Source organism: Semicossyphus pulcher, unplaced genomic scaffold (assembly GCF_022749685.1).
Source record: "Semicossyphus pulcher isolate SPU_LCO1_2020_fin unplaced genomic scaffold, fSemPul1.0.p SCAF_9, whole genome shotgun sequence".
In the NCBI taxonomy this organism is placed as follows: Eukaryota; Metazoa; Chordata; class Actinopteri; order Labriformes; family Labridae; genus Semicossyphus; species Semicossyphus pulcher.
This window is the reverse complement of record NW_027211770.1, coordinates 10,002,367-10,014,514: the sequence shown is the minus strand read 5'-3', so window position 1 is coordinate 10,014,514 and position 12,148 is coordinate 10,002,367. Positions and strand designations below refer to the sequence as shown.

At 40.5% G+C, this 12,148-nt stretch overlaps 1 protein-coding gene and 1 pseudogene across 1 annotated transcript; one reads left to right on the top strand and one right to left on the bottom strand.

Moving 5' to 3' along the window:
- Positions 1-2,358: 2,358 nt before the first annotated feature.
- On the top strand, positions 2,359-7,533 carry LOC138584567 (programmed cell death protein 1). The gene is made up of 6 exons (XM_069656832.1): positions 2,359-3,156; positions 3,639-3,769; positions 3,963-4,024; positions 4,110-4,315; positions 5,318-5,438; positions 5,971-7,533. Exons 1-6 carry the CDS (start codon positions 3,102-3,104, stop codon positions 6,032-6,034), a joined length of 639 nt encoding a protein of 212 aa, XP_069512933.1. The 5' UTR covers positions 2,359-3,101; the 3' UTR covers positions 6,035-7,533.
- A 1,750-nt stretch (positions 7,534-9,283) lies between these two features.
- Positions 9,284-10,462, bottom strand: LOC138583709 (carcinoembryonic antigen-related cell adhesion molecule 6-like; annotated as a pseudogene).
- Positions 10,463-12,148: the final 1,686 nt, after the last annotated feature.

Genomic DNA, 12,148 nt, shown 5'->3' with positions numbered 1-12,148 from the left:
CTGTATTCAGTGGGAAGCAGAGGGCAACAATAGACAACGATCCGGCTCCTTCCTTCCTTTCCTCCTTATGTCCTTCTCTCCTTGACTCCTCAGGGCAGGTGGTCTAGGTGGTTAAGACCCTTACAGTCCTGTTTGCCTGTAGATATATTATTGAAGGTTATAATTGACAAGCAAACACCATGTTGTAGGTAATACTTACATTGTTAAAGAAATACATTATCCGAGATGGATAACCAGAGACGGCATACATGAGTGGAATAACATTTTGTATTAGACTGTATATAGGAAGTTGACGTCTCTTGGTTTCAAACGTAAAGTCAATGTGGAATTGCCTTAAATCTGCATTATTTCAGAGAGCCAGCAGGGGGCGACTCCACTGGTCGCAAAAACACGTCCACTTGTGCAAATCTACCACTTGTAGCTACTAGACTACACTGATGAGTTTAAGTTTTCTTCAGCACAGCATCAGTAAATTACTGTCCCATTTGGAGTAAAATAGAAAGTAAAACAGGGTATGCTACGGGGAGTGGCTACCTTTGATTGACAAGTCCCTACCAATGACTGTATAGATGGACAATGTGTCTCCATCTGCTCTCATTGTACCAAGTTGATGCTAAAATAGCCCCGATGACAGGCGCTGCCTTCTTGTGATGGTGACGTCATTTAGACCAGAGTTGTGCAGTCGAGATCGGCAGGTGGAGCCACCGTAACCACTTCTGCTAACCAAAACACACACTTAACTTACTGAAAGAATAATGAGTGTAGTGATTGTTTTAGTTATGTCTCCTCTCACCGTTCCTCCTCTACTCTGCTAATCAGGAACAGATCGGCTGCAGGAGCCGGATTTGTCAACAGAGCTGTCAATCATCCTTTTTACAGCATCAAATAACTAATTAAAAATAAACTTGTTAGAAAAATGAACACTTGGACGTAAATCAGCATGATAAGAACTAACTATAATGACAGAAACCATCTTTGAGAAAAATGTATTTGACGTGTATTTTGATTTTATAGTTTGACTCATGTCCCATCAGTTAACATGGAGGAGGCCGGCTTTATGACCTATACTGCAGCCACTCAGAAGGAGGCAACAGGGAGGTTTTGGCTGTGGTCCCTACTATGGCGAGGAGTCAATCAGGATAGAGATGTAATGATGCGTATCCTCCTTGTCGACCAAATATGGTTAATTTTGGGTAAAAAAAACAAACAAGATGGCGATGGCCAAAAGCGGCAACTTCTGGCTCTAAAGCGGCAGTCCACAAACCAATGGGTGATGCCAGGGTGGCTCAGTACACATTTTTTATGCAGTCTATCGTTTGCCACAATTCAAAATACTACACATCCCTACTAAGACTGACTGATGATCATTTCAGTTATTTCATGTTTGATCTGAGAAGGTTTTAGCTAACGTACACATACAAATGAAAAACACATGTTCACTCAATACCCTCCAAATCAAGGGCCATCCCTCCAGATAGCAAGGTCTACCAACAATTCATGTTGTGTTGTTTAGTAGGCTATCTCTAAAATGGAAAAATGACATTAAAAATGCATGTGCATGAAGTCCATATGAGAAATTAACTGAACTGCGTTTCCTAATATTTGTATCTTAATGTCATGTGAATAAGCTCCTTAAGTTAATGCAAGTATACACTTTTAAGTTTATAACTATTAGCAAAGGTTAAACCAGTTACAGTATTCACTGTCCTGAAAACAGGAGGACATGAAGTCATATGAGACCACAGGGAGCACACAGGCGCTCATTCACTTCATGCTTCTTATTAATTATTTTAACTCATTTTATCTCATTTTATCACTACAAGTTAAAAGTTTGTTTTTTTTAATAGTTTTTTTTTCTTAAAGCCATTAAAACTTGCAATGATACATGTGTCACTTTAGTTTTATAAGCGTGACGCTAATATGGACTGCAAAGGTCTTTGGACAGACAAAACAGGTCAACAGACCAAAGTACATTAAAAAGTTTGGCACGATAAACTGTGATGCTGAAATTAAAGAAAATAGGCTCAACTGAACTATACACATTTAATTAGCCTACAGTTAGGTTATAATCATTAAATGAAACAAGAATTAGGCTAGCAGCTATTTTTCAGAGTTAGCATAAAACGAAATCATCTTGAAGTCGCCTTCCAGGAAAGAGACTCACCTGTCTTTCCTTGCGGCAGGTGGAGCCCGGCCTTCTTCTCCTATACTGATAAATATCACCTTTTTCAGTCCTCTTTGAAAAATAAAAACAACTAAAGAATTAAAGCCTCGGAGAAAGGCGAAAATACAGTTCAAAGCCACCACAGATAAATCCCAGTTTTCGGTAAATCCTTGTTCTGCTCTCTTCACAGGTTACTGACCCCACAGAAAGAAGAAAAAAACACGTAACAAAGTTTTCAGCGACAGTTACCATCAACCGAAACCACCAGCGCCAGCTTTTAATAAAAAAGGGGGAAACATTTGGAGGTTTGGACCAAATAAGACAAAGTTAGTCAAAGTTTATCCGCAGTTTGAGTCTGTCCGTGTGGTCGTCCTGTGAGCGGTCAGCTGCGCAGACGAGAGGGGCACGAGTGACGTCAGCTTACGTCTCTGAGTGGACAAACGGGGCACGAGAGCCCTCACAGAGCCTGCAGACCTGCTACAGGTGAACACACTGTCCCACAAGTGCAAATAACCATAAAATACCCAAGTTCATGGGGGTTTAACACAAACTGATATAAAGACAGCAGCTATTGTTTTAGTATAGGGGTCTATGTGATGTCTCATATTTGCTTAAACTGACCCTGCAAGCATCCAGTGTCCCCCAACCAGCACTTAGACACACTTATTTATGTCTAGTTCCTTTTGCTGGCATGAAACCACAGTCATCACCCCAGCTCCTTGATGTCAGAGGAAATAAAAGGGAAGTTGGAGAATCTGACCTACAAGACTTGTTCTCAAAGAAGGAAGCACGCACGTCACAGACTTAACAAAAAGAAGAGGAAAGTAGACTCAGATCACCTAGTCGCATAAAGGACTTGAGAAGGAGAGGAGGTGACAGAGGGAGGAAAGTCAGGAGACTTCAATAAATCAAGCTACAGCTACAGCAGGAGGAGAAGATGGTTGGAGGAGCTGCGAGGAGCTGCTGGCTGCTGCTCACACTCTTTATGAAAGGTAAGAGAGCACCAGCATTCATGGCGTCATCAACACTTTGCAAAGTGAAAGATGGGGTATGGATGGATCTCTGGATCATGTTTCTGATACTGAAAATAAGTATATAAATTTAATGTAATGTAAATCTACACAGTAAGTTATTTGAATTATTAGAATCAGGTTTATTGTAGGTTTCTACATAGAAGGGGAAATAGAATAAAATAAGATAAAATAAAATAAAATAGAATTTAAAACAATATTAAATAAAGTACAATGAGTTTAATAAAGAGCTGTAAACTTGCGCTGGAATGTTCAAGATGGTGGCAGAGTGCAAAAACATACAAATATAAATATATACGTATAAATGCATGTGTAATAATATCTGCTGTACATAAAACCTGTAAAAACAACTAATTGTTGAGGAAATGTTGCACAACTTGAATCTAACTATAATCTGATTATAATACATTGCTGCATTTGAACACGTATCCTTTGGCCTCCAGGTGTTCTTGCAGGTGATTGGTCGGTTGATCTCCCCTCCGGCCCTATCTACGCTGCGATTGGTTCCTCCGTGGTTCTCCCTTGTTCCTATGACTACCCCCGAAGTTCTAATGAAACCAACCTGTCTGCTCAGGTAATTCAACAAAGAAGGCATTGTTTGCCTTCTTAGTACTTCCTGTGTTGTGTCTTTAACCAGAAAACTTCCTCTGGCAGGGCTAAAAACCGGGTTGAATGAAAGTTATTTATTTAAAGTAACTATTTAAAGTAAGTATTTTAAACATATAGAGTCAAGTACTCAGCGTTTTATGTCTTTATCTCTGTGTTAGGATAAAGGAGAAGTTTTGTCTGAGATGTGGTGTCTGGAGGACAGCCGCTGCATAACACAGAGGTATAATTGAAGACACTCAGATCTAATAACACAGAATTAAGACAAACAAAATACCTAAGTAACAGTCTGTCCGTGTGCTTCTCAGATATGTCTACCACAGCGACGGTATCTTCCCTGATCCGTCCTACCAGAACAGGGTGGAGTACCTGGGACGACCAGGAACAAAGAACTGTTCTCTGAGGATTTCTGACCTGAGGCTGTCGGACAGCGGAGCGTACGTGTTTTACCTCATCACAAAACACCCTACACAGAAGATGCCGGAGCAGAGCGGTGTGCAGCTGCTGGTGTCAGGTGGGTATCTACATTATCAGCATGATCAGAAAAATCCTCATCCTCTTGTGCAAAACATTATCATCTTCATAATCGATCGGTAATTCAGAGTTTATGCACAAAATTGCCAATCATCACAAAACTCTGAAGAGGAATCTGTCGGTCTGAAGTCAGTTTGCTGCATGATGGTGGACAACATCTCTTTGTGTGTCCTTCCTCTGTGTTGTGTCTGTCTCTGTGTCTCGTTCACCATCACACCGTCTTACCACCAATCTAAACTTACAATATTTGTACTCTGCTGACTTGCGTGCAAAGCTTAATAGGTGATTGACTTTGAGAACCACTTCCTTCAGCCAACTGTCTGTGTGACACTTTGTGCTATTTATGAGAAGCAGAACTGAAGCTGTATAAACTCAGCATGACGTAAAAGTCAGTTCATATATGTTCATTTTTCTAAGTAAGTCCGACACTGATGTTCACAGAAAAATCAGTCACAGTTAAAAGTGTAGAGACAAACTCTAACTTAAATAAGTGGGATTTGGGATGATTTAAGGTATTTGAGTCTGTTGAGAATCATCTCATATTGGTTGGTGTTGGGTAGTGTTGTCATTACACCACAAACAATTCTTAAGTAGTTGTTGAGAAACGTCTGTGTGAAGCCAAACTCCTGTTGTTTTCTTGTTTTCTGTCTGTTGTCAGGCTGTGTCATCCTCTGTCATTCACTCTGTTAAGTCCTGCTAACTTTGATTAACAAAACAACTAAAAAACCTTTGAACAGAAATGACGTGACATCTGCACAGGAAAATTACAACATTTTCAACCCTGAAGAAAACAATTTTAAAACACCAAAATTCTGCATAAAATAGTCCCAGAGTAACACGTGGCCAAACTTAAACCAAGGACTTAGATGTTCTTGGTCCACGGTCTGGCTGTTCACAATCACCTTGTGATAGAAATACAGCCTGAGACACTTGTACAAGTAAAGTAAGTTCTAGTTCTCATCCTTTTTTCTGTCCACTACAGAACTTACCCTGTCAAAGTCTTCAGAAGGCAGATGGGTGGAAATCGGATTGCCCATCATAGTGACCATCGGTGTTCTGCTGGTTGCTGCTGTCATAGCCATAGTGGCCTTTCTCATTTGGAGGTGAGTACTTTGCATCTTACACAGGGGATTAGTATTATTATACGTTTTCATATCCTTTGAACAATCAGTATTTTAGCATCAAAGGGGTAGTAGGGGAGGTAGGTCAGGAAACAGGAAATTGAATACCTGTATGTATAATAGCACTCAGGGCAGGCATGTAGAAAATGGCTATGAAGGAAGCATTTGTCCAACACAAACCAACAAGATGTGGTTCTAAAGGCACCAGGTGCATAATTCACAGCGGTATGCATTCACAGGTTATTGCTTGAACTAGTAAGGGCTTGTAAGAATTAGTTCCATTCTGTGCATGTGAACAACACTGTTTTTCAGTCACATTATACAGATCCTTAATCAAGTCTGACTGACACTGCTACATTCACACTAAGTACGGTGGCCCATAGCAAACAAACAGGACGACATAATCGGTGTCACATGCAGGGTTACAAATTCTTTATCACAATTAAATCAAGGTAACATTGAATGTATAACTTCATAATGTAACGTCACTGTATCTGATAATCTGCCCTTTCAGGAGATGCAAATCATCAGGGAGCAACTCGTACGTCCTCACAGAGACAACTGCTATAGCACGTTAAGGACTCAGCAAGACCAGGACCTATTTCTTCTGTACTGTACAAACACCTCACAACAACAAAACATTATCTTTCCCTCAGACACTCGTGTGTGTTTACATTCAGACCTACTGTCGTGGACCAAACAGTCAAGGCAAAAAGGAACACAGGTTTAAAGCTCAAAAATCAGGGTTTTTATTCAAAAAGGGGTTTAACAAAAGCAAAATTGCTTAAATAAGCAAATTAAAAGAGGTCAACAGAACAAAACTCTACTGAATAATAACTAACTAGATGTGAACTCAACCAACAGACCTAATGAAATGAGAACTGAGGGGGACATTTATACAAGCTGACCAAACCAAGACTAAACGTGCAGGGGAGGACAACATACAACATAACTAAACCTGAATACAATGAAACCCTACCCCCCCATGCTGTCAGCGCACGTGGTATGGTCCTCCTCCATAAAGCCAGACTCCACCTACGGACACATCTTTTGGCCACACCAGGAAGGAGACCCAGCAGCCAGGTAACTCAAAGAAAGGAAAAATGAATTAGTATAAGTTAATCAAACCCACGACAAAGCTCTGTAAATTTAGTGTTTACTTAACACTCTGTTAGATCTCATCATCAAAGTCCTTCTTCTCTGTGACTTGGTGGGTTGACCTGGCGTTATAACAAAGACGTTGAGTGCTAAGTTGGAGTTGTTGTTGTTAAACGCACCACAGAGTGCATCAAGTCCTGTATGAGCACTGTTCCTGAAAACACTGAAGCAGCTGCTACTGATAGCCTGTTTGTGATGGTGATGACGAGCATGGAGATGATGATGGAAAATACAGTCATGATGATCCAATTAAAGGCCGTGAGCAGTGGGGACTGTGGGGTTTAGGGTAAACTGTTCAGTGTGATAAGACTCACACAGATACAGACCAGAGCCCGAGGAGACGCACAGGAGGAGGAACAACCAGCAGGACAGTGACTCTGACACCCGGACGTCCATTTAAAACATCAGCTCTTTATCTCTTCAGTCTATTTTTAGAGTCTGTCTGATGTAGCATATTCAGCTTGGTGCACATATGGTCTATTTTTAAATGCCATTTAAGTAAACAATATTGTTCTTTACACACCAGCTGTTTTGTTCAGTTGCATTAACTGTAAATGTTTAATGCTTAGTTAAAGCTCCTGTGAGGAGTTTTTATCTAGTTATGAAACAGACTGAAATTATTCTTTATGAGCTACAAAAGCAAACCACACCATCAGCAAAGACTCATTATTTTATTTTATTTTAACGCCTGAAACCGCTGGTGGGGGGTAGGTGTCAGACGAAGTGATTAACTGCACGCTGCCTTTGTTTACATTTTCCAGGGCATAAGTTTTAAGTGATTGATACAAAGGACTATTAAAGAAAGCAGGATGAGACTTTTCGTTAAAAACCAACACACTGATGTGCTCTTAAGCACCTCACACTGGCAATGATCAGGAATTAAAGAACTCATCCCAATTTAACCAGATGTAAGGCTCACTCCCTTTGTCATGGTTCTCTTGATTTTCCAAGCTTTAATTTGGAGAATGTTTGACTTGATCTGAGCTTTGAATTTGTTTCTTTTTCTTTGGATTTTCACTTATTTTTGAAGTTGTATCTGTAGTCATCGATCTTTTCTTTGTTTGTTCAGCCATAGTAGATAACTGTTTCCTCAAAATGCTTACAGAAAAGGGAAGTGCAGCCGCTTAGCTCCGCCTACCCTCTCTGGCAGACTAACCACTGCTGGGTGATGGAAAACGCGTCACTAACTGGGCGTCGCTTTTGATTTTTGTACAAAAAAGACACCCAGCCTGTGATAATACTATATACTGCAAATGCAAAAGCTTTCATCAGTGGGCCATAGGCTCAATCACCATTGTGTTAACTCATTCGGAGATAGATAGTGACTTAAAAACATTTATTTCAATTAAAAACATTGTTACTTTAAGCATGTACAGGACAAAATCAGCAAAGAGATGAGAGGTACAGCTTTGTCCACAGGGGGTGCCAAAACCACACAAACCGAAAGGTCCTCACAGGAGCTTTAATGTTTAAACAACAAATAGAGATGATTAGTTCTACTTTGCACTGTATGTTAACTGAGATGTGTTTTTAGTGAGTGTAACTTAGCACCTTGAAGAGTAACATTAACATTTAGATCTATTATGAAAAATATGTCACATCTTGGATTTAATGAAAAGCTTGTTTTTCATTTTAATTTCAAGAAGCTGAAGAAGAAATTTGCCTCAAAGACAAGACAAGAAGGTTTACTGCACATTCATACTTCTTAATAACACATTTGTTTAATCCTCTGATTATCTTTACAGTTATTACAGCAGCCAGCATTTTATTAAAGTTTGAAATACTTGAGACGTAATTTATTTACAGTACAAAATAAAAATGTCTGAAATGCATCCATCCAATCAAAGCTATGATGTTGTATTTTGTTTCGGCAGCAATTAAAGACACTGAATATTATAAAGTTAAACCTTAACCATAGGTGAGCGTTTTAAACTGAGGGGGCAACATATAACACTTCAACCACAGTGAGGTGCCTGGCCAACATCGGCTTACAAGACACTACAAACAAAACAAACAAGAGCAAAGATAGAGAACAAAATAACAGTTAGACCTCAAAATATGTCAAGCAATATCTGCTGCAGTTTTTTAACCCCCTCGTTTGTTACTCTGTTTTTGTCGAGCTCCTCAAAGCATACAAACCACAGTCAGTCATGTGCAAAGTCAAGTAGCTAGGAAGTCATGCCTCTCTGGTTTCTTTGAACAGACATTTCCAGCTGTTTAACCTCTTCTTTATGACCTGGCAGCACTGAAGTTTTCATAATCACGGTCGTTCTCCTGAAACAAAACATGGCACAATCAGACATTTAGTAAAAAAAATGCATTTATTAATTCATGTAAACAGAGCCGTGTTGTTCTCACCTCTTTGTCCACAGCAGATTTACTCTGCCTTCTTTTACTATGAAGCAAGAAAAGGTTGTACATAATGAAGTTCAGCACTTTTTGAATGAATGAATAATTGTGCATGTAAATATTATATGTAAATAACGTACCAACAACAGGTGACAATCAGTGGCAGCACCAGCAGAATCACAACTTTGAATCCAATTCCAGCGCGGAGGAGGGTTCGGTGGAAGGCGATAGTAGAAAAATCTGTGTGAAAAATTAAGATCTCTGATTTACCTCAAATAAAGAAGATAATTAAATAAACGAGATTGTTCAATGATGACACCTCAGTTCTCTAGAAGAAGCAACTTATTAGTGACAATAGAGTGGAACAAACCGTCTTTCATGCTCAGCAACACCCCGGTCGAGGTGTTTTCCCCCAGTGCGTTCCCGGCCTGGCAGAGGTAGAGTCCAGTGTGGGACGCCTCCTCAGAGGGGAGGGACAGCACCTGTCCTGAGCCCACCTGGAGCAGGAAGCTGGAGCTGGCAGATGGTGTCCTCTTGTACCAGGTGTAGTTTTCTGCTGCAGGGTTAGCAGAGCTGCTGCAGGTCAGATTCACAGCGCTGTTGGCTGTCAGGTGCTGCTGGGATAACTCACCTCCACAGACACGTTCAACGGAGGATCTGTATTCAAAACACAACCACTGTACCCATGTATACGCTCACTTATGGACTGTGTAACCTTTGACCTTTTATAACCCGTTCAGTCATATTTCTTATATTTCTTATCTAATTCTGGGTCATAATAATCACATCAGCTGTTGACTTTAGCTTAAAGTGCTTGCATCACACTGTAAATTACTAGTTTTCAATAATGCAATAATAAATATGCTTACACTGAACATTCAGAGCCACAGGATCTGATCGCAATGACTCCTGTCCTTCAAACGCACAAAAATAATTCCCAGCATCCTCTGCCTGAGCCTGGAACTCTGGTTTGGCGACCAGGCTGCTGTGCTGTGAAGTTGGCAGGATGTTCTACACCCAAGGGTCACGCTGTCTCCTGCTCACACAGTGTCAGGGTTCACCGTGGCGCTCAGCTCTTCAGTTAAACACACAGAAACCATCGTATGAACAAAAGCTGGAATATTAAAGTTAAATAATGACACTCTTTGTAGTAACCTACCTGTGACAGAGAGATACACTGATTTTCTACTATGCCGTCCATACGACTCTGTATCAAACCTGAAGTAGTAATATCCAGTGTCATTATGCTGCAGGTCATGAAGAGCCAGGCTGCAGTCCTGCTGCAGGTTGCCAACATATTCAGAGCGATTTTCATATGAAGGAAGGTCTGACAGCTTAACGTGTGTCCACAAGTTGCTTTTTAATTCCCCTTTGTACCAGGCAGTATTTCTAACACTTCCAAAGTCATAGGTGTATGAGCACCTGAACTTCAGCGATAGCCTCACCATATTGTTGCTGTCTTTATAAATATGACTTTTCTCTGCCTCCAGCTCATTCATGCCGTCCTTACATGCTACCCTCCACCTCCCCATCACCGCCCAGTCTTCATCATCAGCTCGTCTTCTAATCAGCCTCAGATGACATCATCAGCCAAAACCTCCACCACCTGTGTTCGGATATTGTATTTTTTTAACCACTTATGGTTTGGGCTTAAGTCTATGTTTTAGCCTACTAGCTGACTGCGATTGTGAACCTCTAATGTAATATTCTTGTTGCTTGAGACACTGACATTTGGACTTCAGGAGACCGATTACACAATCTACTGTCAAAACAGGAAAGTCACATTTTCGTGTCTTTTCTTTCAGAATCAGGCCTGAGCTTAGTTCAACATTTTCACTCCAGTTTAAATAGGAAAAGGGGGTTTAAAGGGGTGTCAGAATGAAAACTGAAGCACATCCCCTTCCTGAGTAGACTGAAGTGAACCGAGGTGGGGTGAGACCCGGATGAAGCAAAGAAAGCAGGAGAGGGAGGAGACTTCACACACACAGAGATGAAGTCACAGTAAAAGCTGTGAGTCACACCAGTAGTAGTTGTCAAAGCAGAGCAAGTTAAAATAAACATAATCATAGAGTGCAGTAAATATTACCTGTATTAGCAAACACCTTGTGTGACAGGAGTGCTACTTGTTGGTGTACCTCTCAGGATTAAAGTAAACAGTTTGTTTGTGAAACAGAAGATTTCCCACCCCTTGTAACTGCTTAAGTTAGAACATTTGTGCCACTCCTTAGCTTGACTGTTACTATAATTACAGACGCAGCCTGATTCAGTGCATCTGGGTGGACTCCCTTCAGTAGGGCAGCAGCTCTGTAAAACCAAAGGTCCCGCTCTGTTCAGACACAGACAGAAAGAAAACAAGGACAACAGCCAAAAAGACTTGTTGTTTGGAGGAGCAGAAGATTTGGAGAGGATGAACAGGTTCAACTAAAGACTACACTTCCTAGGAGACGACTGGCTTCATTGTACGAGCACTTAGCAATTTAAGGTAGGTACTTATAACATTATTTAGCGGGGATATTGGGAACAAACACAATTAATGTAAATTAATTGTCTGTACTAAAGTTGTAAGAAGTAGAAAAGGTAGAAATGGGCTTTAAACACACACATGACACAGAGTTTCCCTGCTCACACCGACAGCAGGTTTCCAGCAAGTGTAAACACAGCAAGTATCTTATCTTATCTTCTCCTATAAAACACCATCATGTAATGAGCAATAAACTCATTATGGGAGCCATAAAGCTGGATGTTATTTGGCCAACACTTCCATTTATACTGCATTAATGTTGATGCAAAGTAACAGGGCAGGTGTGGGTTCTTTGGTTGCCCTTTAAATGATGGGAGTGTGTTCACTGGTTGGATATATAACATAATGTGCTGCAATTAAGTTTAATTTGGTGTAAAGGTTGGCTGACATTTCTGGACCCAGTTATAAACAACACAATCACATCTCTATTTGTGCCAGGACTTCATACTATTGAACTAAAAGAGACAATCAAAGTTATGTTTTCAAGCTGAAAAATAAATCCAGAGAAGAGAGAGAAACAGAGCGAGCTTTAAACAAACCGGTTAATGTTTAACTTGTCAAGTGGACTGATGTCTGGTCCTAAATACAGAAAAACAGGCCTCATGAGCGGCACTTCAAACTGTGCATGTGCGTGTGGGGTGTGTGTGTGTGTGTGTGTGTGTGT